This window comes from Gossypium hirsutum, chromosome A08 (assembly GCF_007990345.1).
Source record: "Gossypium hirsutum isolate 1008001.06 chromosome A08, Gossypium_hirsutum_v2.1, whole genome shotgun sequence".
Taxonomy (NCBI): Eukaryota; Viridiplantae; Streptophyta; class Magnoliopsida; order Malvales; family Malvaceae; genus Gossypium; species Gossypium hirsutum.
The window spans coordinates 20,597,628-20,620,559 of NC_053431.1; the positions used below are offsets into that span (position 1 = coordinate 20,597,628).

A 22,932-nucleotide genomic window follows, 5' to 3' on the forward strand; every position below is an offset into this window, starting at 1 on the left:
CACATTAAAATACATGGGTCTAATAATATATAGACCAAATATAAATATATATATAATAATAATTTAAAAAATATGTTATGTAAGATTATATAATAAAAGACGAGAATAAATTTAAAAGGCTATATGCGTAAAATAATATAGAATTAATAAGATGCATAGAATAAAATAATTTTACTATAAGGTATGTATACATATGTATAATAGCGTATATATAAAAAAAATAAAACATTACAATAGTGGTTTTAAAATGAAATAAAATTATTAAAATAATTTATAAAATAAAAAATAGGGACAAATTATAAAGGGAATGAACTATTTAGATAAAAGGGGGATCTAATCAAAATACAATTACAATGAATGGGCTAATTTATAAATAAAGTAATCAAAAAGGGGACCAAAGTGCGAAATGCACAAATGCGTAGGGGCCCAGAATGGAATTAATCTATGCCCTAAAACGCTGCGCACAAGCGCGGACTTGATTACGAAATAGAGCAAATTATAGGAAGAAATTAAAAAGCAAAAAGAAGCGCAGATGGGCTGGTTTAAACGCGGGGCAAAAGGGGGGGGATTTAATGTGAAATTAACCCCTCACCGCGAAAACACGCGGATCCCAGGGGCTCTCGGGTCGGGTCGTCGGGCATAGTGCCAAACGACGTCGTTTTCTGGCCGTTACATTTGGCCCAAACGGCGCCGTTTTTGCTCCTTTAAAAGGCTAAATAAGGATTCATTCAGCCGAACCCTAGCAGGACATTAGCCTCCCCCTTTTTCTTCTCATTTGACAAACCCTAGATCCCCTTTCCTCCATTGATTCCCATTCCCCGGACAATCACCTGCACATCATGCCTAGAGGACGAGAGTTTTAGCCTCTAGGTCTCCCTCTGACTTCGATTTCAACAAAGTAGAGGGTGACCCATGACGCACGTACCAGGTAAGCCCCTTTTCCTCCTTTCTTTCTCTTATTTTCTTTCACATATAAGAACCACAAATCAAAAAAAAAAGGAAACTAAAGGAAATAAAGCATTTAGAGATCTCTTAATCGGAAATCACCTTCTATTTTTGCTTTCTATTTCTTCTGTATGCTTGAGTAAAAAAGAACCCTTATACAATATAAACTCATCGGCTTTATAGCCGAATGTTCAAAAAAAAGAAATAAAAGAATACAATTTTGTTCTTTTTTGTATTGGCCATTGTTGCTGTTGTCCTTTTGTCCATTTCTTTGCAGGTACAGGTGCGCTGGCGTCGTACAGAGACTGTGCTGGCGTACGAGGGCTGTTGACGTGGAGGCACGAACGTTGTACGGCGCCTGGAGGCTGCTGGGGGTGTTGCGGCGCAAGCCAAGGCTGCTAGGGTTTCTGCCTTGGCTCTTGTTTTAGACATTAGGCCTATTGGGCCTGTATTTGGGTCTTGGATTTTTTAAAAATAGGTCTAGGTTATGTAATTGGGTTTGGGCTATGTAATTGGACTTTAAACATTTAATGGGCTGTTATAATTTTATTTATTTTTATTTTTAGTTTGTTTTTTTTTGTTTTTATATGGGTCGGGCAAATTTGGCCTACTACAATGATTATGATATTAATTTAATTATTTAATTGACTTTTTAAATGTATAAATAAATCTAGAGCATGAATTATGATTGTTGTGAAAAACAAAATTAAGAATTGCAATATTAGAATTTTTAAGATGATGTTATTTTATTTTACAAAGCCTAAATTTAATAAAAAACTGACCAATTGAATTCAACTATAATTATCACTTTAGACATTATCAATTTCAAAAGTAAAAAAACCAAATAAAACAATTTAATTCAAACAAACCCGAATTGAATACACCCCTACATATCAACAACAGCACATGAGAGAGCTAAAAGAGCAAACCCAACAACAATACAATTTCATTATCCTTCTTTTAATATTCAACTAGTTTTGGGCTATTCTCTAAAACTAAAAGTTGTAACGGTGGAAAGGTGAGGCTTAACAACAACATTTAAGGCCTAAGCTCAATTTATTTTTTTAAGTTTGTAATATTTTATATTATATTATTTTTATACATTATATAATTTATAACACATAAAAATTAAATATATAATAATATATAATGTTACTATAATGTAAATATTAAAAAATATTAAGATGACTATAAATAAAAATATTAAATTATTAAATAATATAAATACATATTATTTATTCTTTAAAAAATAATATAGACGAGTCTAAAATGAGTGTGGTTAAATATTTACAAATATGAACATATTAAAATAAAATTTTAAACTCTTATATCAGATCAAAACAAATTTAAATAAATATAAAATATGTTAATATTATTCTTAAATCTCTAACTTAAGTGGGGATCCTGCATTGAGATATAAAGTAGATAAATAAGGAAGGGAGGGAAGTATTGTCTTCAACTTTTGTTTGAAACGAAAAGAAAAAAGAAAATAATGGAAGCGCTTGTATATATTATAATATAAAAATGAAATTTATAATTTGTTATAATTTTAATAATTTTAAGCGCTTGTTTATATTTTTAATATTTTTATAATATTATAAATTTATTTATATTTGTTGACGTGGTTGGTTAGTGCAATCAACTTCAATGTATAAGTTTAATTGATTAAGTTGTCCTCTTTTTATAATTTTGTCATCAATTGGGATCAAATTGAAAATAATTAAAAACCACGTCAATGTGGATTACACAGCAATACTGTACAGAAACAAGAAGGCCTTATAAACCACAAAAGAGCCAAACCTTCCTAAAAAAACCTAACACACAACAACACTTTAAAAAATAAATCCATCAATTTGTATTTTGCCTCTTTTACTCAAGAATGGATAAATTAATTCCTGTACATTAGATTAAAAGAGTAAATTAATTCTTTTTATTAAAAATTTCATCTATTTCTATTGTTAAAAATTAGTATAGCATGCTAACGTATATTTATCCTTTAATCTTATATATAGAAACTAATTTATTAATTTATTAATAAAAAATATTACATGTAATTTAACTTTTATTACAATAACTTACGTGATACTTTTGCTCAAAACTATAAAAAAAACATGGGGGCCAGCATGCAACTCAATTCATTACCAATTAAGCCAAATCTTTGGACCACCAATATTATGTGAATGTTTTTAGTCAATGAGTGAAATTCGATATATGAGAAAAAAAATTATAATAGCTCTAATACATAAAAACTTAAGTAAGCTTTAGTATTTTATAAAATGGAAATCCTATGTCAGTTTACTATAGAAAAAAGTAATTTTATCAATGTGGCACACCACCAGCTGTGCAAAGGCAGATTTTTCTGCCTCTTTAGAAATCTTACGCCGGCTTCAACCAGCATATGAGATGGGCTTGCGGAATGTAGCCGCAACACTTGTTACCATGCTACGGTCTTCGTTAATAGATTTAATCTCTATTAGGCTCTATATTAGATGAAAAGGATATACAGAGACCGCAGACTCAAATATCTTCACTAAACTTTCATTTCTTTTCTTCCATCTTCCATCCATGGCGGCTAACCACTTCAACTCCCATCTGGGTTTAGCTCTAGCCTATCTAATCTTCCTCATTTCAATCCCCAAATCTCTATCAGTCCTTGAGCCTCAGCCTGCTCCTCCCTCTGTCTGGGATATCCTTCCTAAATTCGGTCTCCCCAGTGGGCTTCTACCAAGCACTGTCACCGATTACGTCCTCCACGATGATGGGAGGTTCATCGTCATGTTGGACAGCCCTTGCTACATTCAATTCGAGTACTTGGTCTACTACGAAAAGACCATCACTGGAAAACTGGGTTATGGCTCCATTACCGATTTGGAAGGCATTCAGGTGCAGCGGTTCTTCTTGTGGTTCGATGTGAATGAGATCAAGGTCGATTTGCCACCCTCCGACTCCATATATTTCCAAGTTGGATTCATCAACAAAAAGCTAGACGTTGACCAGTTCAAAACCATCCATTCTTGCCGTGATGAGGTTACGGGCTCTTGTAAATATTCTTCGGAATCACTTCTTCAGGTATACTCTAATTTTTTTTAGTTTGTTTTCTGTATCTGGATTCTTATAGTTAGGCATGTTTCAGCCAAACTTCCCCACTCACTCTTAGATTCCTTTCCTTTCTTATGGGAGTTAGTTGAAGGTGTTGCAGAAGTATTGGGAGGATTCCTTACTTTTTTTTGCTTTAGTCCAAAGACTATCTTCTTGTTAGTATTAGTTCAATCTCCGACTAAGGCAACCCTATAATTAGTATTTATCTTGTTTTATTTGTCATATTTACAGCAAAGTAAATAAGGAAAAAAAAACATTTCCCCAAAAATAAGCAGCCCCTCAAAACTCTGTAAGATCAGCTGTAGGGTGATACTATGTTTCAAATTTTTCTAAAGTTTTTCTATCTACCAGGAGGGTTTTTGAAGGTGATATTGATATATCCATGTCATCAAGTGTTGAGTGCAATATTAAGAGACATTGCATTCTCAAAGAGGAGACATATGTTCAGGAGCAGTCACCAACTCCAAATATGGAGAGTAAAACAGACATGAAAGATGAAAAAAAAAAAAAAAACCAAATCACATCGTCCCCTTTAACCCCTTTCTGTCTTTGCTAATGCGATTTTATTTCATTGAACTACTTAAAATGGCATGGCTTATTACATAACAATTTTACAAGCATTTACTCCTTCTGAGTAATCAAATTGTTGGGAACTTTAGTTTTCCCTATCTCTACTTCTTGGAGGAAAGTAAGGGGAACTTGAGGTAGGCAAAGAATAAAAGTATTTCGTTGAGTGAGTTGGTGTCCCTTATGCTTTATAGTCTACAGTATGAGTCAATGATTGGTCACCTGCCTGGTGAGCTGCCAGGCAGTATTAAAATGTGTCGAAGATACGCTAAAAGAAGATGAGTTTTAAAGTATTTTAGTCCTTCAAGTCTTTCATCAAACTATCTTATTAGGATTAAAATTTAATTGTATACTGGAGGCTCCTTAGATGGAGGACCCATCATCCAAGTCCAACTAAATGTGGCTATCTAATTTAAGATTCAAAATTCTTTTTCTATGCAGCTTCATGAAGATACAAGGAAATTTTACCTGAATTCAAGTTACCAGTTCTTTCTGGAGTTGTATCATAATGGGACATTAAAGTCAAAATCTTCATCCTTTTATTTCTTTTCCTTGTATCTATGGAATATGATTCATTGTTCACATCTACAAAAAGCTATTTGGTTGCCAATTTTATGTCTTGAAACTTCTTTTGCTCCTGGATGTTTTATCTATGTCGTCAGTAGATATACGAGATGATTATGCCCCATGAATCATGGACAAATGGAGAATGTTGACATGAAAAAAGTGTATATTTTAGCATATATTCTTAATGTGGTATTAGTCATGCATGAACAAGATAAGAATGGAGATGAAAGAAGTGTTAAAATGGCAGTCAATTTCTTCAAATATTTATCTACATATACTTGATGCTTGGTAACCCACCAATAAAGGTCATCATGCTATGCGCAATCTGCATGCATTAATCTAGATTCAAATGCTTCTCTATTGTGTAATTTGATAACTTTGATTTCCTCCTTTTTGCTTGAAACACCATTCACTAGTCCACACTTTAATGAAGGTGTTTAATTTGGAACTCAAGACATCAAGCATTTCATCATAATCTTAATTACTTATTTGTGTTCACAGGGCAGCTCAGGCCATGATTATGGGCATTTAAGGGAAAACATTAGTTGTAAACTATACTCAGTTTAATGCTGATAAATCAATTAATACCTTTTCTTTCTTTTCTTTTTCTTTTTTTTCCCTTTATGCTCCTAAGAGTTCCTTTCGGACTCTGTTTTTTGTTATTTGTATGCTCCAGAGGCTTGAGATTTGAGTTTCCTTGTGGTTTAATGTCCAGTGACGTTTGTAATTTCAGCTTCCAACGCCTAGAAACGAAATTGAGGAGCTAATTACGGAGTAGGTGCCATGGAGTGGTGTATTGGCATGGAATGGAGAGAGGTACTGTGCAGACTCCAAAAGGATGGGTCTGGCATCAGAATGTGTTATAAGTAGATTTTGTAAATAATGGACGTACATATTTTAACTATAGTTTTAATGTGTGAGATCTATTTCTTTGCCTCAATTCGCTAGGCATATAAATGGGGTTTCAGTTTTACGATGTGACCCTTGTTTGAATTGGACCAGTTGGTTAGATATCAATTTGGATAGTGGTTTTGAACCATTCAGATTGAAAATTGATAAACGATTGAACCGGTTAAAAATGTTATTTGTTTAAATTTAATTTTTTAAAATTTTTAATAATCTTTTAATTGAATCAGTTAGACCAACGAATCGACAATCTAACCAATTTGATTGTTAATCCAATTTAAAAAATATTAATTTTATAAATTCTATCGAACTTAAAATTATTATTTAATTAGCTCTTTTTAGAAATTATTAGTTAATTGGTTTAACTGTTAATAATATTAACGTGGCTTATAGAGCTAACACGTAGAATACTATGTTAATAAGTTACTGATGTGGTGTGTTATACCAACATATATTTTAAAAATTATATAAAAGACCTTAAAAATTATTTAAAAAATTACTAAAATTTTACTTTCGGAATGAATTGAAACAGCTATTTGTCTAAATTTATTTTGGACGTAAATTTCAAATATTACAAAAAGAATATTAAAATGGTAAAAAATTGTAAAAAATCATAAATAATTATTAAAAATTTAAAAAAGTACAAAACTATAAAAATCCTTAAAATTTTAAAGAAATTACTATTTTACACATCTAGAATGGACCTAGAAATTACTATTCGAAAAACTCAATAAAAAATTTAAAATTTGAATTAAATAGTTCAAGTTATTCAAGTTAATCGAGTTATTTGAATAAACTCAAATAAAAAAATTAAATTTTTCAGTTTAACTCAAATATGAATTACGCAATTCGAGTTATCTGAAAATCTAGATAAAAAAAAGGCAAAACTATGTCGTTTTCATAAATATTTACATTATCTAATGTTAAAAATCAAAACCATTAACTCGTCAGCCTTACTTTGCTTATACACTTCCCTTCCTTTCCTTCCTGAATCCCTATATCATACTTTTAATATATCATTTTATTATCTTGTATATAGGATAGTTGTTGACGCAAAATTATGCATTATTTTGACCCAAAAATAATTATTTATACATATAATTGCGGATTGTTGTATACGTTTCCTTATTGCTATAAACCACCCATACGGTAGGTAGAATAAGATTTTTGATGTGTGTCAAGTCCTTATAGGGAAAAACATTGTATATTTAGATAATCTGAAATTAGAGAAGGGGAGTTTTTCCTCTCTTTTTAAAAAAGTATTTCTTTGGTCTAGATCTAAAGCAGTCGAGAGTGCTTCCTCCCTTCACAAAAGCGGGGGTGCTAATCTGGATCTTTACCTATGGGTGGTTCATGCCAAGGTAAAATCCAAGATCTTCCATGATATGTTTTATAAGAATAAGTTCATTCTTTCGGGTAAGGTTAATGACATAAGGCTCTATTTAAGGGTTTATGGCTAGACCTTAATGGGTTTCCCTGTTCTGTAGTAGTGATTGAAACTGACCGTTAGAAAAAGGCCTAGATCCGGAATTTGGAGCTATAAAGGAGGTATAAGTCAGGTGAGTCCCTAAATTAACTCTCGCATTTATAATATGCCTTCTAGAAATTTCTATGCTAGGTGATAAAATGATGAAAATGAAACTAGTAATGTAACACCCTTAACTCGTATCCGTCATTAGATTAAGGTTATAAGGTATTACCGATTAAACTATTATTCATACAAACGTCGTTTATAAATTATAAATCAAAATTCAGATCACATATAAGCTCATAACTCAATTCATTATCAAATCTTAAAATAAATTTAAGATATAGAATACATCACAAATAATGTATAATCTAAAATGTACATACAAAATTTAAATGTTTACTTCATACACGAAACATGGAACACATCTATGGCATCATTATTAATCATTTGGCTTAATGGATACATATGTCACGTGTATGTACAGGTTATCTCATTATTATTTCTTTGTTTTATCTATTTATATGGCATTACTACTTTAACTATTATGTTATTCATAAGTAATACGTTAAGGCAGTCTATTTCACTTTTTATGTACTTATAAACATATAAGTAATTGTAACTGACCATGACCAAACAAAACTATAAGGCAAATTAAAATGTTAAATTAATAAATCATTATCGCATTAAGAATACAATATTTATTACCAAACTCAACCGCATTTTTTTTTTTACCATTTAGCATAAGTCCCTAAAAGAGCCCTAATGATAATTTAATATATTATCATGCAAAAATTCATTAACTTATCAAACTGGAGATAAATTGCTAATAACAATCCTTGCACACACTTCATTTAAGCGCACATGTCAAATAAATAATCAAAACAATTTTAACATGTATTTACTACTTGTTACCTTTGATCACCGAATGGTAGTACCCAAATCTAGGCTTACTATGAATTATGTCCATGCATTTACGAATCTAAAGTAAAGCATAAAAACAAATTCACATATGTATATTTCACCTTATCTCAAACAAATCCAAATTAATATAGCAAGCTTATGATCGAACTTATCCTGTCACTTACTAAATTATAATCCAACTTTGTTACTCAATCATATAGCATCACTTATAAATGTTTATAAGTTACAGCATATTTCTCCCTACCTCATGCAAAGTCACTAACCTAATTCAACATTTCAATACACAACCCATACTATATTCATCCATGGCACACAACATATGAATCAAAATGAACTTATACCATTATCAATCTAAAACCGAACATAAGAAAAGAAACAACCACAACCAAAGCACAATCAAAAACCAACGTAAGTAATTTAGCCATTTTCGCATGGCTTGTATATACATTCGTTTCCAAAATATTTAACTCCAAAACCAGCCTATACATGCCATAATTCAAGTTTAGTTCAAAGGTACCACAGCTGTAGAAAGTGTGATGATCTTGACTGTCGATCCCCGAACTTGTAGCTTGACTTCAAAATCTATAAAACAGAGTAACATATTACACAAAGTAAGCTACCACAGCTTAGTAAGTCATAAGCAATAAACAACTCAATAACATATTTCGTTCATATTAACTAAATGAAATGTATTTTTAACCATCTAAGCCGAATACTATTAATTAATACATTATAAATCATCTTCCAACTAATAGCCAAAATAACCGCACATCCATTTACTCTTTTATACAACTTAAGAATCATCAAATGTCATCCAATGTTTATATAATACCTAAGTAGCCGAATACACGATTTATATGTACACCTGTTAAGTAACATTTCAATGATTCACATATCATTCGTTCACAAGCCAAATACATATACCAAACACACAAATTCTTCATTAACATTACACATGATTTATAACAAAGGTTCATAGTATTATCATACCTTAGCTCAAGTGGATATCAAGTTAATTCATACCTGGCCATTTAACTCGTAATACACATCCGTACACAATTTACCGTTGCCCAATGAACCATTCGGAATCGGATAGGACACTCAGATTATCACTCATATCGTACAATGCCAACGTCCCAGACGTGGTCTTACATGTAGCCACATATCGATGCCACTGTCCCAGACAGGGTCTTACTCGTAAACACTTATCGATGCCATGGACTTACTCGCACACATATATCGGAATCCTATGTCATGACATATGTATCCTAGCTATTCCTAAGGTTCATACGGGGTTTTCGGACATCGTAACTCAGTCGAATCGAATTTAGAGACGAAGTAATCAAGCCTTTCCATATTCGGCTATATCAAATATAAACTTCAACATTTCATAACAGCATGTATTTTTAATATCTAACTACAATTAAACACGCCTATTTTCTTATAAACTTACCTTGGATGTCGTAGAACGGGACGGGGCTGCTAATCGACAACTTTCGTTTTTCCCCAGTCCAAGTCCGATTTATTTAGTTCTTGATCTAAACATATTAAAATTAAGCTCATTCAAACATATTTTCATTCAATTTAGCCCAAAAACACGTAAATAGGCAAATTACCATTTTACCCCTAACATTTATAATTTTTACAATTTAGTCCCTATTGCATAAAACACAAAATTTCACAACACCCATGTTAGGCCGAATAGTACCCATGCTCATAAAAGTCCCTATATTTTATCAATTTCACATTTTAATCCCTCAAATTTTTATTTTTACAATTAAGTCCTAATTACTCAAAATCATCAAAAACTCCAATACAAAATATGTTAATCTAAAACATATCTTCCATTTTTCATCATCAAATAACAAAAATCACAAGCTATCAACAATGGCACAACTCGAAATATTCATCAAAATCAAAAATTAAAGCATGGGCCTTGAAGGTTACTAAGCAACGATCTCAAAAACGTAGAAATTATCAAAAACCGAGCTAGATACATACCTTGATTAAGCTTGAATATTGCCGAACCTAGGTTTCTTTTCTTTTCTTTGGTTATTTTGATATCCGGCTATGAGGAAATATGAGCACATTATGTTTTATCTTATTATTTTATGATATATCTTATATTATAACATTTTATTTCATAAGTTACTATTTTAACCTTAATATAAACTATTTATAATTCACCTACTCTTGACCGAATGTGTCCATGCAACATTTCAAGGGTTTATTTGCATTATAAGTACCTCCACTAATAAAGACAACAACAATTAGGCACTTTCACATTTAACCATTAAATTTTTATTTTACGCGATTAAGTTCTTTTATTTAATCGGACACCTAAACGACGAAATTAAATCACGAAAATTTCACAGATATAAATTCACTCAAAATAAACACAAAAAATAATAAATTTTTTTATATTTTTCTGACTCGGATTGTGGTCTCGAAATCACCGTTCCGGTTAGGGTCTAAAATGGGTTGTTACAAGTAAAGTATGATGTAATAACTCTAATGCGAAATGAAAGGTTTATGATCTTGCATGTATGGATTGTATGAAGTTTGATGGACCAAGTAGAGGACATGAATTTGAATAAGTATGGTATGTATATGAGTCAGAAGTATGGATATGTCTGTCATGAGCATGCCATTGTATGATGGGTCAATGCATGGTGAATCTGTGTCTGTCTCCAAAGTCGTTTAAAGGGGCCTGTTGGGACTAAAAACACAAATCTCTGAAAGGACAAGCCCATGGCACCTAAATGATCATATCATGTAAGACCATAGTTGTGTTATAGCATTATATGAAAAGACTAAAGGAAGGTTATTACCTAATGTGGTTTTTTGCATGTCCTAGGACAATGAGGGGCAAACCTCATGAAATGTGAGCCTAGGCAAATCCTTGTTGCCTAAAACACCAGTGAAAGAAATGTCTTCATGGCAAAACTCTTGAAAGGCAAGACTTTATGGCAAACTTATTAAAAGGACAACCTTTGTAGAAAAACTCTAGAAAGGTAAGCCTTCATGACAAACCTATTAAAAGACGTCTTTGTGGCGAGAGTATGAAAGGAATGGCGAGTACTTAATGAAAAGGAAACTTTTGTGGCAATCTCTAGATTAGGAAGCCTTTGTGGCTATCTCTGAAAAGGAAGATATTCGTGGTGCCATCTAAAGAATGACCCTTGCGGCAACCATTTGAAAGAAATGCCTATATGATGAACTCTGAATGAAAAGAAAGGAACTCATAGCAGACTCTTGTAAAACAGTGTGTGAAGTCTTCTAAAGGATCAATAAGTATGGTGAACTCTAAAAGAAAAGATCAGTAAGAAGTGTTATGGCTAACCCAGTACAGTAACATGGTAAAAACAACGAGACTAGAGTACGCCAGCATGAGTGGCGAACCAAAGGTATTTTGTTTGTAAGGCCCTTTGTAACATGAATGGTTAAGAAATTACGAAAGAACAAAATAAAGAATTGATAAACCGTAATTTATACATATTTTTACCCCATGGTTAAAACATTTTATGGATAATTTTTCCTTAGAATTGGTGAATTCGATGCTCCTAATGCCTTAATTTCATATTTTATACTTAGGCGAGTATAGGAGAGTGAAAGGAACGAGAAACGAGCCAAAAACGGAAAAATGGGCCAACGTACAAAATCAACACTGCCTGGACTTCCTCACACGGGTAGAACACACGCCCATGCCATTCTAACAGGCTCGAGCATGGCCTGAAGTAATCGCACATGGGCATGTCACACGGGCATGTCCCTGCCGAGCCTAAGTTGAGTCCAATTCAAAAAAGGCCAATTTTGAGGGTTCTTGGGCATTCCAAAGCCTATAAATACACCCTAGAGGATAAAAAAAGGACACACAGGGAAGGAGGAAGGAAACTGCTCAAGGAAAGCTGATTGATCCATCTCAGAAGTCGGATTCATCATCAAGACTGAAGATCTCCCCTCAATTTCCCTTCAGGAGTTTTGGGTTTTCTTTATGTTTTGTATTCATTATTCTTCTGAGATGTTTTCCTTTTTAGTTATGAACTAAATCCCCTAAATACCTAAGGGGAATGAAACCTAAGACGAATCTTGTTATTATTTTCTAAATTGTATGATAAATATTTGACTTGTTCTTAATCATGTGTTCTTAATTCTTGTTTTGATATTCCAGGATATTGATTCAAGTTAAGCTCTTATTCAGAGGAGGAATAGACCCTGTCTAAGAGTACATTTGTCATAATTAAGCAAAGTTGGTTGTGCGCCTAGAGATAGGGTGACAAGATTTTGCCAGATTAGGATGAAACCTAATAAGGGGATCCATAGATCGAGTTAATGCAATCTTAGGGAGTTAATTAGAAAGATATTTCAATTATTCAACCTAGGGTTAGATGTTGTTAGTCTCGAGAGGGATAATAATATAACTTAGGGATTTCTAAGGATCAAGTCAAATGAATAAATCGCCCAATTCAGAGTCAAATAACAAGTGAAGTCTAGGTGGATTTTTCCTTAGGTATTGTCTCAATCAATCGAGTTTTCCAAAAGTAATTCCCCAATTCTATTTTCTGCGATTTCTTAGTTTAGTTAATTAGTTAGTTAAAACAAACCCCATTATTCTTAGGCTAGATAATAAGAAGACAGTCATTACTAGTACTTTTAGTTCCTCTGGGTTCGACAATTCGGTCTTGCTAAAGCTATACTACTGTTCGATAGGTACACTTGCCTTCATCATGATAATAGTTAGTTTCAAGAACGATTCATTATAAATTTATAAAACTTATCACACGAATATCACGATCAAGTTTTTGGCACTTGTGCCGGAGAACTAAGATATTAGGAACACTCAATTTTTATTGCTTTAGCCATTTATTTTTTTCTTGCAAGTTAATTTTATTTTATTTTTATTATTATTTGTTAATTTCCTTTCTCTTTCTCTTGGCAGGTTTTTATAGTTTATAACTAGAAGAAACCCGTCAGGACCACTACTTTTTGAAAAAGAAATCAATTGCACAGTTCGCAGAAACCAAAGAGAAATAAGGCGAAGCTTAAGATATACAGAAAACGAGCAAGAGGACAATATTCAAACGCCAACCGAGGAGATGGCTGAAAACCAAGAAAATTCGCTACCTCCTGTGATTGCTGTTAATCAGAATCCTGCTCCGCGTACTATGTATAATTATGCTAAACCTATTTTAACAGGAACTGAGTCAAGTATAGTTAGGCCTGCTATTGCTGCGAATAATTTTGAACTAAAACCTAACACTAATCAAATGATACAGCAATTTGTTCAGTTTAATGGTTTGCAAGATGAGGATCCAAACACTCACTTGGAAAATTTTCTAGAATTCTGTGATACATTTAAAATTAATGGCGTTTCTGACAATACCATTCGTCTTCGGTTATTCCCTTTTTCATTGAGGAATAAAGCTAAATAGTGATTGAACTCGTTACCACGAGTGTAGCAACCCAAACCCGGCCCAGACGTTATGACCGGATCCGACATGCCACATCGAAGCGTTCAAAACATTTTATATTGTTGATACAAAAATACTTACTTAGTGTTTTAAAAGATAATTTCATTATAGGTTAAAGTGAATGGAAGCTGTGCACCAGGTAGTAAATCGGAAAAGAAGTGGTGAGTCGATCGGACTGCTTAAGTACCAAGCTCCCTTCGGATCCAATCCTAGACATGCATACCGCCATTGCCACACCTTAACGTCATGGATATTTCTAGGAAACGGATTTGATTAAGTCATTTTTAGTAAAAGTGATTAATTTTGGAAAATACTTTCATTGTGGAAGCTTTGCTTGTTGTCGTGTTATTTTGAAATCAATTGTTGTTTTTGAAAACGCGCCCTAAAGCTATCCAATTTCAACAGTTAAAATAAGTAATACCTATCTTAGTAATACATATTAAAACCATCAAAAATAATTAAGCGGCCTTATTACATTTAAAAACCCAAAACTTCAAACGTAAATAAAATGATGTCCAGTTCACCAGAAGAAAATCAAACTTTCAAAACGGGTAGCCACTCCGAATTCCCTCACAGCTCCAAGCCCACTATGGTTGGGGATTTCCTGCGTGGATGAAAATAAAATGGGTGAGTTTGGGAAAACTCAGTGTGTAAGGAAAACCCATTCAAAGCCCAAGTCAGCTCAAGCCTATTGGGCCTAAGCCCATTCAGGTAACAGTGGTACTGGACCAGAGCCTTTTTCAGATTACAATAAACTGGGCCTTAGCCCCTTATTCAGATAACAGTATGGCCCATAGGCCCATTTCAAAATACATGCAACATCAATAACATATGCAAGCCCATTTGGGGAGACTACTCAACCCACCAACCACTACACTCCACCCGTACCAGCCCTACACTCCATGTGGGGAATAGCTCAACCCACCCAGCCCAACACTCCACAGTTGCAGCCTTGCTGCTCAGTTAACAGTAAATTGAGGCAAAGCCTCCAGTATATGGACAAGCCACTTTCAGTACTTCCTCCGTCAATATCCCAATCCCATGCATCAGATAATAACAACATGGCATGCAGTAAATAACAATAGTCAAACATGCATTTAGGTCAATTTAACCCTAGGGGTATTTCGATAATTTATCTACTAGGGGTAAAATTGTAAATTTTCCACTTTTAAAGGTATTTCAGTAATTTATCTATTTTAGGGTTTTTCATGCATATTCCCACTTTTCACGTACTAACAGAATCACGTACCGAGGGTTCTTACTAAATTAGGTCCGTTGGCCCATCATTCCAATTTTGGCCCATTAAGCCCAAAAATATCGAGGGCATAGAAATCATGCACTTTGCAGTCCAAATTTTGCAGCTTACCGAAAACATTAATCGATTTACCTCACGAGCATTCGCACACTCGCAAATCTACAAAATACCGGTTTTCGGCATTTCGACATTTCGACTTTTGCCGATCCAGACTAAGAAAGAGGCTGTTAGTTACACACCTGTTTGCGACGATATGCTGACGAGATCCACACACGAACTGCCTACAATTGGATTACTAACACGTTAATCTAACTATTCAAATACGAACTACGTATTAACCCCTTACAATATTCGGCCAACCACACCTACAGATCATAGTAAGCTTATAAGAAATCAATAAGCAACTCATTAACAAATTTTTGTCAATATTCACCACATAATCATAATTTCACTGCAAGCTGTCTTCTTGAGCAACAGTCACTAAATTATTTATAACTAGAGCTACGAAACTGCAAATAAAGTGCCGTTAATTTTCCCTGAAAATAGACTCATATATCTTCTATCCATAAAATTTTCAGAATTTTTGGTATGACCAATCAATACCAGAGTTTTCTTAAAGTTTCCCATGTTTCACTGTTTGACTAATCTGACCACTCTTCATTACGAATCAAATTTCTCATTGTACAAAATTCAAAATATGTTCTCGTTTATTCCATTTAAAACTAGACTCATTAAGATTTAATTACATAATTTATGAAGCTTCTAACTCATCTCCCACAATTTATGGTGATTTTTCAAAGTCACATTACTGCTGCTGTCCCAAGCAGATTTATTACCAAATCACTCTTTCACACCTAACTTGCATGCTTGTCATTTAAACATGTATATCACCAATCAATCATCACATATCTATGATTTTACTTAAGTATAATCTCCATTTCATCATTTTAAAGCACAACATGTCAGCCGATTTTTCCCCTTAGCATCTAAGGCACATGCATGCTCATTTGTTTGGCTCAACTTCACCTATCTTCCATTTTTCATCAAAAGAACATGAAACAACAACCATTTCCTTCATTTTAATTCATGACTAAATGCTCACAACACAACTAAAAACCAAAATATGCTTCAAGAGTTAAGGTAGAATCAAGAAGAACTCATGAACATCAAGATAGAAGTAAACTACCATGAACTTACCTTCAATTTTCTTCCCCAAGTGACCGAACATTCAAGAGCTTTCTCCTCTCCTTTCTCTTCTCTAACTTTAGGCTATGATGAACAAAGATGGAAAAAACTTTGTTCTTTTCACCCCTTTTTCTTTTAATAAAATTTCATATTTCATCCATTTAATTCTTTAATACAAAAGACATGAAATTCCAATCATGGAACATTTACCTAACCCATTATCATGGAACATTTACCTAACCCATTATCATGAAACATTTACCTAACCCATTATCATGGAACATTTACCTAACTCATTATCAATTTGTACCATGAATTATGGATATCAAATGCTCATATTGTCTACAACAACATGATGGCTGACCACTTTATGTAAAATGGGAGGTTTGTCATGCAAATCCTCCTATTTTGCACTCCTATTTATTTGGCCACTTCAATTTAGCCTATAGCATTTTCAAACATTTTCACATAGGTTCTATTTTATAATTTCACCCCCCTTTTTCTTATGGAACAAAAATTAACTAAAATTGCTGGGTTCTATCTTAAGCTTGGGCCTTCTAAAGGCCCACTAACATAATTAAACCTATGCCAACATTCACAGAATTCCCGAAAATTGGGGCGTTACAACGAGGGTCAATTACTACTTGGGAACAAATGACCGAAAATTTTTTATTAAAATAATTTCCACCAGCTAAAACAGCCAAATTACGTAATGATATCTCTTCGTTTGTACATATGGACTTAGAAACTTTTTACAATGCATGGGAGAGATACAAGGACCTACTGTGAAGGTGTCCTCACCATGGATTACCTCTATGGTTGCAAGTTCAAACATTCTACAATGGTGTGAACCCTTCGACAAGACAGATGATTGATGCAGCAGCCGGGGGAACCATCAATAACAAAACACCTGAAGAGGCTTACGAATTTATTGAAGAGATGTCACTGAATAACTATCAGTGGCAAGTCATGAAGACTAAGTCAACTAAAACGGAAGGCGTTTATAACGTCGATTCGGTTACTATGCTATCAAACCAGGTAGAACTTCTAAATAAAAAGATTGATGGTTTACTTGGTTCTTTGTAGGTACATCCAGTGATGATGTAACACCTCTAACCCGTATCCGTCGCCAGAATAGGGTTACAATATGTTACCGAAGTTTATAGAATTATTATACATAATTTCAAAAATTTTCCTATGTTCATAACAAAACTGTCCACCTGAGTCATAGTCATTAAATTATTTATATCTTGAGCTAAAGAACTCCAAATTGAGAACCACTAATTTTCCCTAAAACTAGACTCACATATCTTTTTTCCATAAAATTTTCAGAATTTTTGGTCTAGCCAATAAGTACAGTTTATTCTTTAAATTCACCCTTGTTTCACTGTCCAATAGTCCTGACCCCTCTTCACAAAAATTTTATTATCTCTTAGAAAAAAATTCGAATGATGTTATTGTTTATTTATTTTGAAAATAGACTAATCAAGGATTCTAATCATATAAATTATAACTCAAAATTATTTTTTACAATTTTTAATGATTTTCTAAATTTAGAACAGGGGATTTCAAAATCATCCTGACTCTGTCTTACACAAATTCAAATATCTCTTAATATGAAATTCTTTTGCTTACAAAGTTTTCTTTATATGAAACTAGACTCAATAGGATTTAATTTCATATTTAATTTAACCTATAATTCAATTTTCACAATTTTTGGTGGATTTTCAAAGTCAGACTACAGCTATTATGTAAGACTGTTTTAGTGCAAAATATTAATGACTAAGTTTATAACACCTTTATTTCCTTTCACTACAATATTTCCTATCATTCCCTTTTTATTTTCCTTCACTATCATATTATGAACATAGTTCCTCATGTAAGAAAACTCTACTTTAACATCACAAATACCTATTATGTAATATCATATATCCTTAATTAATATACCATATGGCACATCAATATGCATATTTTTCCTTACCATACTTATACTATTTCATCCATGTGTGTATGAGAACCATTTATAACCTTATGAACTCATATGTTTATATATATATACATCATTGCTAGCCATACCAATGGCTAACTTCCAAACATTGTGTAACATTTATTATTTCACTAATTTAGCTATACATGCCGTTTTCAAGATAAGTAAACCATTATACCAAAATTGACAGGATGATAGTGTGATGAAGTCTCCGACCCGTCTTCCACTTCTTCTGAGCTTTCAAGCACTATAAGACAAGGAAAATAAAATCTAATAAACATATTTATGCTTAGTAAGTTCATATAACATGAATCAAACTTACCAATCATATTTAATATTTAAATCATATAAAAGCATAATTTTCATTCATTTTGGTTATTTGCCTATTCATAAACATTTCAATCAAACACGTTAGTAACAAACGTACCAATAGGCATAGATGAGCTCATCATGCTATTGTCTCATTCCATCTCATATTTCTCATGTTTTGTTTTACTATCTCATCCGTTGAATCATTGGAATTATTGATGGATTTTCTAAGAGTACACACAAAGTGTACGTTTTCATATTTCGTCAATTCATATCCAGGATTTAGCCCTTAGGATGTTAAATCATCAAGCACTCTCTCGAGTTACATATCAAGTAACCGTAGCAAATCAGGATTATCATTTTAGGGAAAATCCTATTCACCTTGAGTTACCATAGTGAATCAGGAACAAATCCTATTCACTTTATATATTTCTAGTGAATCAGGAATAAATCCTATTCACTTTAATTTCTTTGAGTGAATCGGGAATAAATCCTATTCACTTTTAATTCTCGAGAAGGCTTGTGTCAGATTTTTCCATCCTAGCTCAATCCATTTCTGCAACACATGCAGAACCTCATATATTTCGGAAAATTTCCATTATCCATCGATCACCAATATTCAAACGGAATTTCACCCATTTATTAATTTCCAAACATGTATCATTTCTTTCATTTTACATCTATATAATTCATATATTCAATTTCATACATCATATACAATACAATACAACATTTAAATTAACATATTTACATGCTCATTCAAATTATACGAACTTACCTCGATAGCAACTTGTAATCGAAATTCTTTTAATCCGATATCTTTTCTTTTCCATGATCACTTTCCTTTTTCGATCTTTCCGAGTCTATATAAATAAATTTAACATCAATTCAACATATTTCATACTCATTTGAATTCAACTCATGTTCTAGACAAAATTACTATTTTGCCCCTAAACTTTTCATAAATTTCATTTTTGTCCTTAGGCTTGGAAATTAATATCTATGCAAAATAATCCTTGTTCCAAGCCTATTTGATTTTTACATCTCACATTTACAGCACTTATATTTCATAAAATTCAGAATTTTTTTCTTTAAATTTCACAAGTTTACAAATTAGTCCCTTTTTACACAAAACGTTTAATTTATTCTTCAATTTAATCCTTTACCTAATTCTAACTTGAAATTCTATCAATTTAACCCCTAATTCATCAATTAATTCAACATAAACCATGTCCAAAAATCTACTAACTTTCAAAATTTCAACATATACTAAGTAGTATTTTATTCTAGGATTCCAAAAACATCAAAATTATAAGAAAAGGAACTAAATTGGCTTACCAATTGAACTTGAAACCTTAAACCCCATTTTCTCCCTTTTCTTTCTTTCCCTTTTTCTTTTCTTTCTTTCTCCCCAGTTTTTTTTTTTTTGGTTCTATTATGTTCTTCCCTTTTTTCTTTCTTTTGTTTCTTTTGTTTATTATATTTTAGTTATATTATTATATTATAATATCTATAATAAATAAATACATATATGTATTACAAATGTACATATGTATTTATTACACATTTACATTATTATTACCACACACTTGTCATAATTTAATTTATTTTATTTACTTTATTTAATTAATATAATATAATAATATAATAATATAATAATATTTACTTAAGTTATAAGTAAATATATAATAATTACTAATATATGTATATTATTTATACACATGGAAATTATTTTTACCACACACATGTCAATTCATGGTGTAATTTCTAATTTAGTCCCTTGAATTTTCTCTATTTTATAATTCAACTTTTACCCTATGTTCAATCTAGTCCTTCCACTCAATTGCTTCTAATTTAACAAATTCACCTATCCAAAACCTAATTAACCACACAACTAACTTCGTAATTATTTATTAAAAATATTTACGAATCCGGTTTACCAGAACGGAGTCCCAAAAATGTATTTTTATTCAATTAACTACAAAAGCAATAAAATTTTTTTATCAAAATTTTTATGCAACCTTTCTATCATAATATAGACCATGTCATAATTTTAAAATAAAATTTTCTTTTAGCTCAGATTTGTGGTCACGAAACCACTGTTCCAATTTCACTGAAAATAGGCTGTTACAAATGAAGTGCGATTCTAATGGAGGAGGAGCATGCACAGAATATCAACCCTTCAACCCTAGCATCGAGGAGGAACAAGTCCAATATATGGGTAACAATAACTCTAGATCCCAAAATAACCCATGTAATGCCCAATTTTAGCCCGGACCCAACACTAAAAATAAACAATTTAAAAACACAAAAAGATGAAGAAGAAAACCAAAAAGATGTCCACAGTCCAAGTCTTTAGTACAAAACAGCCCAAATACACTATACAAGCCCAACATTCAAGACCCTTTTTACAAATAATAAAAAACAGCCCAAAACATTTACATTAACCCTAACCCAATACCCCATGGCCCAAAATAGAAGCATAGCCAGGAACCCTAGCAGCTTCTACTTGCGCCGCAATGACCCCAGCCCTAGCGCCACCTCCGTACAGCCTCCACGTCTTCGTACCAGCATACCACGCTTGCAGACGGCCTTGTACCTGCAAAAGGACAAAAGAAAAGCAGCAGAAATGGTAGCAAAAAAGGACAAAAATGAATATTGTATTTTTCTTTTCGTTTCGGTTATAAAAAGAGAAATCAAAAAATTGTAAAAGGGGGACTTCCTCTAAAAAAAGGGATAAAGATACAAAAAATATATACAGAGACGATTAGCCAAAGAAACATTGTTAAAGGTGTTCCATTTTTTGCTCATTTGCTATTTTTATTTATTTATTTTTGAATCTATTGCATAAATACGTAAAATGGGAGGATTTCTACCTTAGTTTTGGTGTTGCTAATCGTTTACTTCTCCGGTTCGAAGGTGAACGGATCCTTGCGGATTCAGTTAGAGCCTCGGTGGTGGTGGAGGCGTATTACGCGCCGGTGAAACCCAACAGTCGACTGAGAATGCGGAGGGGTTGAAGAGTTTAAAGAAAAATGGGGGTTTTGAAATCTGTTTTGGAAGAACAATCAGCCAAATGAATGTTTTAGGGCAAAGTTTTAGTTTACATACATATTCAAAACGGCGTCGTTTTATGCCTGGAGTGTTGGCATTGAAACGGCATCGTTTCATGAAAAAACCCGATGACCCGCCCATGTACGATCAGACCCACGTGTTTTGGTTATTAAGGGTTATTTCACAAATGGTCCTTCCTCTTTTGCGCTAACATTTGATTAAGTCTTATTCACATTTCTATGTTTTAAATTTGCCCATGTAATTTGAATTTTGTTTCAAATAAATCCGCGTTTAAACACTGCGCTTTAGTATTTGGGACATTTTCATTTTTAATCCTCGTTTGTTCGAGCGCGTTAAGCTTTAGTCCTTCTTCTAATTGCAGTAGCTTATTTTATTTATTAATTATCTTTTTAGTTTAATCTTATTTTAATTGAGTCCTTTTGATTTGTATAATTCATTTTTTTATTCTTTTTTATTTATTCAATACTTATTTTATATATGAATGTATATATATTTGAGTTATTAAGATATTCTTTAGTTTTGTATATTGTATGGTTTTAAAGATTTTGTATAATATATCTTCCAAGTTTTCTTATATACTATTAAATATACGTAGGTCATGATAAAGTTAGATTTTATTTTATATATCTTATTAATTCTATGTTACTTCACATATATTATTTCTCTCGAATCTATTTGAATAGATATTAAAACCTTACATATATAAAACATATTTTATCATACCTTTTTTTGTCCTTTTAAAAAAAAACCTTTCATATTTTTTTTTACATTCTTTATTATATGTGTATGGTCTATTTTGGTATTTCTTTAAAAAAAACATTTTGTACATTTTTTTGAATTATTATATCATATAATCATTTTAGAATTTTCTTCATGTAATTTTATGTTTAAAAGATTTATATAATATTTTATTTTCATATATCAATATTTGTATATACATATACATGATTTATATCGAATTACTTATTTGAATCCTATTTTGAATATGTTCATATTTTTTAATTTTACTTATATATATTTTTATTTATTTTAAATCTAATTTTGGTATTATATATTTTGTTTGTTTCAAATATTCTCCTATATTATTATCCTTTTGTATAAGCGTTGTTTATATTAAGCTTTTTTACTTTATGGACATTAATTATTGTGGATGAATAAACCTTGTTTCAAATTA

The 22,932-nt window shown here is 32.1% G+C and overlaps 1 protein-coding gene, 2 long non-coding RNA genes and 1 other non-coding gene across 6 annotated transcripts; 2 read left to right on the top strand and 2 right to left on the bottom strand.

Moving 5' to 3' along the window:
• The first annotated feature begins 390 nt into the window (after positions 1 to 390).
• Positions 391 to 1,589, top strand: LOC107945625 (uncharacterized). The gene is made up of 2 exons (XR_001696644.2): positions 391 to 928; positions 1,223 to 1,589. It is a non-coding gene; the product is annotated as an uncharacterized lncRNA (long non-coding RNA).
• Positions 1,590 to 3,333: 1,744 nt separating this feature from the next.
• Positions 3,334 to 6,151, top strand: LOC107945604 (uncharacterized). 3 transcript variants are annotated; one of them, XM_016879669.2, is made up of 3 exons: positions 3,340 to 4,014; positions 5,053 to 5,132; positions 5,912 to 6,151. In XM_016879669.2, exons 1-3 carry the CDS (start codon positions 3,511 to 3,513, stop codon positions 5,943 to 5,945), a joined length of 618 nt encoding a protein of 205 aa, XP_016735158.1. In that variant the 5' UTR covers positions 3,340 to 3,510; the 3' UTR covers positions 5,946 to 6,151. The 3 variants fall into 3 exon arrangements, with proteins under 3 accessions (XP_016735165.1, XP_016735158.1, XP_016735172.1); XM_016879676.2 differs by lacking the exon at positions 5,053 to 5,132 and having other exon boundaries at positions 3,334 to 4,014; XM_016879683.2 differs by lacking the exon at positions 5,912 to 6,151 and having other exon boundaries at positions 3,414 to 4,014; positions 4,396 to 5,132.
• A 10,939-nt stretch (positions 6,152 to 17,090) lies between these two features.
• On the bottom strand, positions 17,091 to 17,196 carry LOC121205294 (small nucleolar RNA R71). The gene has a single exon (XR_005900378.1). It is a non-coding gene; the product is annotated as a small nucleolar RNA R71 (small nucleolar RNA).
• Positions 17,197 to 20,999: 3,803 nt separating this feature from the next.
• LOC107945597 (uncharacterized) lies at positions 21,000 to 22,161 on the bottom strand. Its single transcript, XR_001696636.2, has 2 exons — positions 21,560 to 22,161; positions 21,000 to 21,282 (listed from the first exon to the last, which is right to left on the bottom strand). It is a non-coding gene; the product is annotated as an uncharacterized lncRNA (long non-coding RNA).
• Between the last annotated feature and the right edge of the window lie 771 nt (positions 22,162 to 22,932).

Bases quoted from the DNA above. Each gene is read 5' to 3' on its own strand.
- LOC107945604 (XM_016879669.2), top strand. From the start codon at position 3,511: ATGGCGGCTAACCACTTCAACTCCCATCTGGGTTTAGCTCTAGCCTAT. The intron at 4,015-5,052 runs GTATACTCTAAT...TTTTCTATGCAG, and splicing joins CTTCGGAATCACTTCTTCAG to CTTCATGAAGATACAAGGAA. The intron at 5,133-5,911 runs GTCAAAATCTTC...TTGTAATTTCAG, and splicing joins TATCATAATGGGACATTAAA to CTTCCAACGCCTAGAAACGA.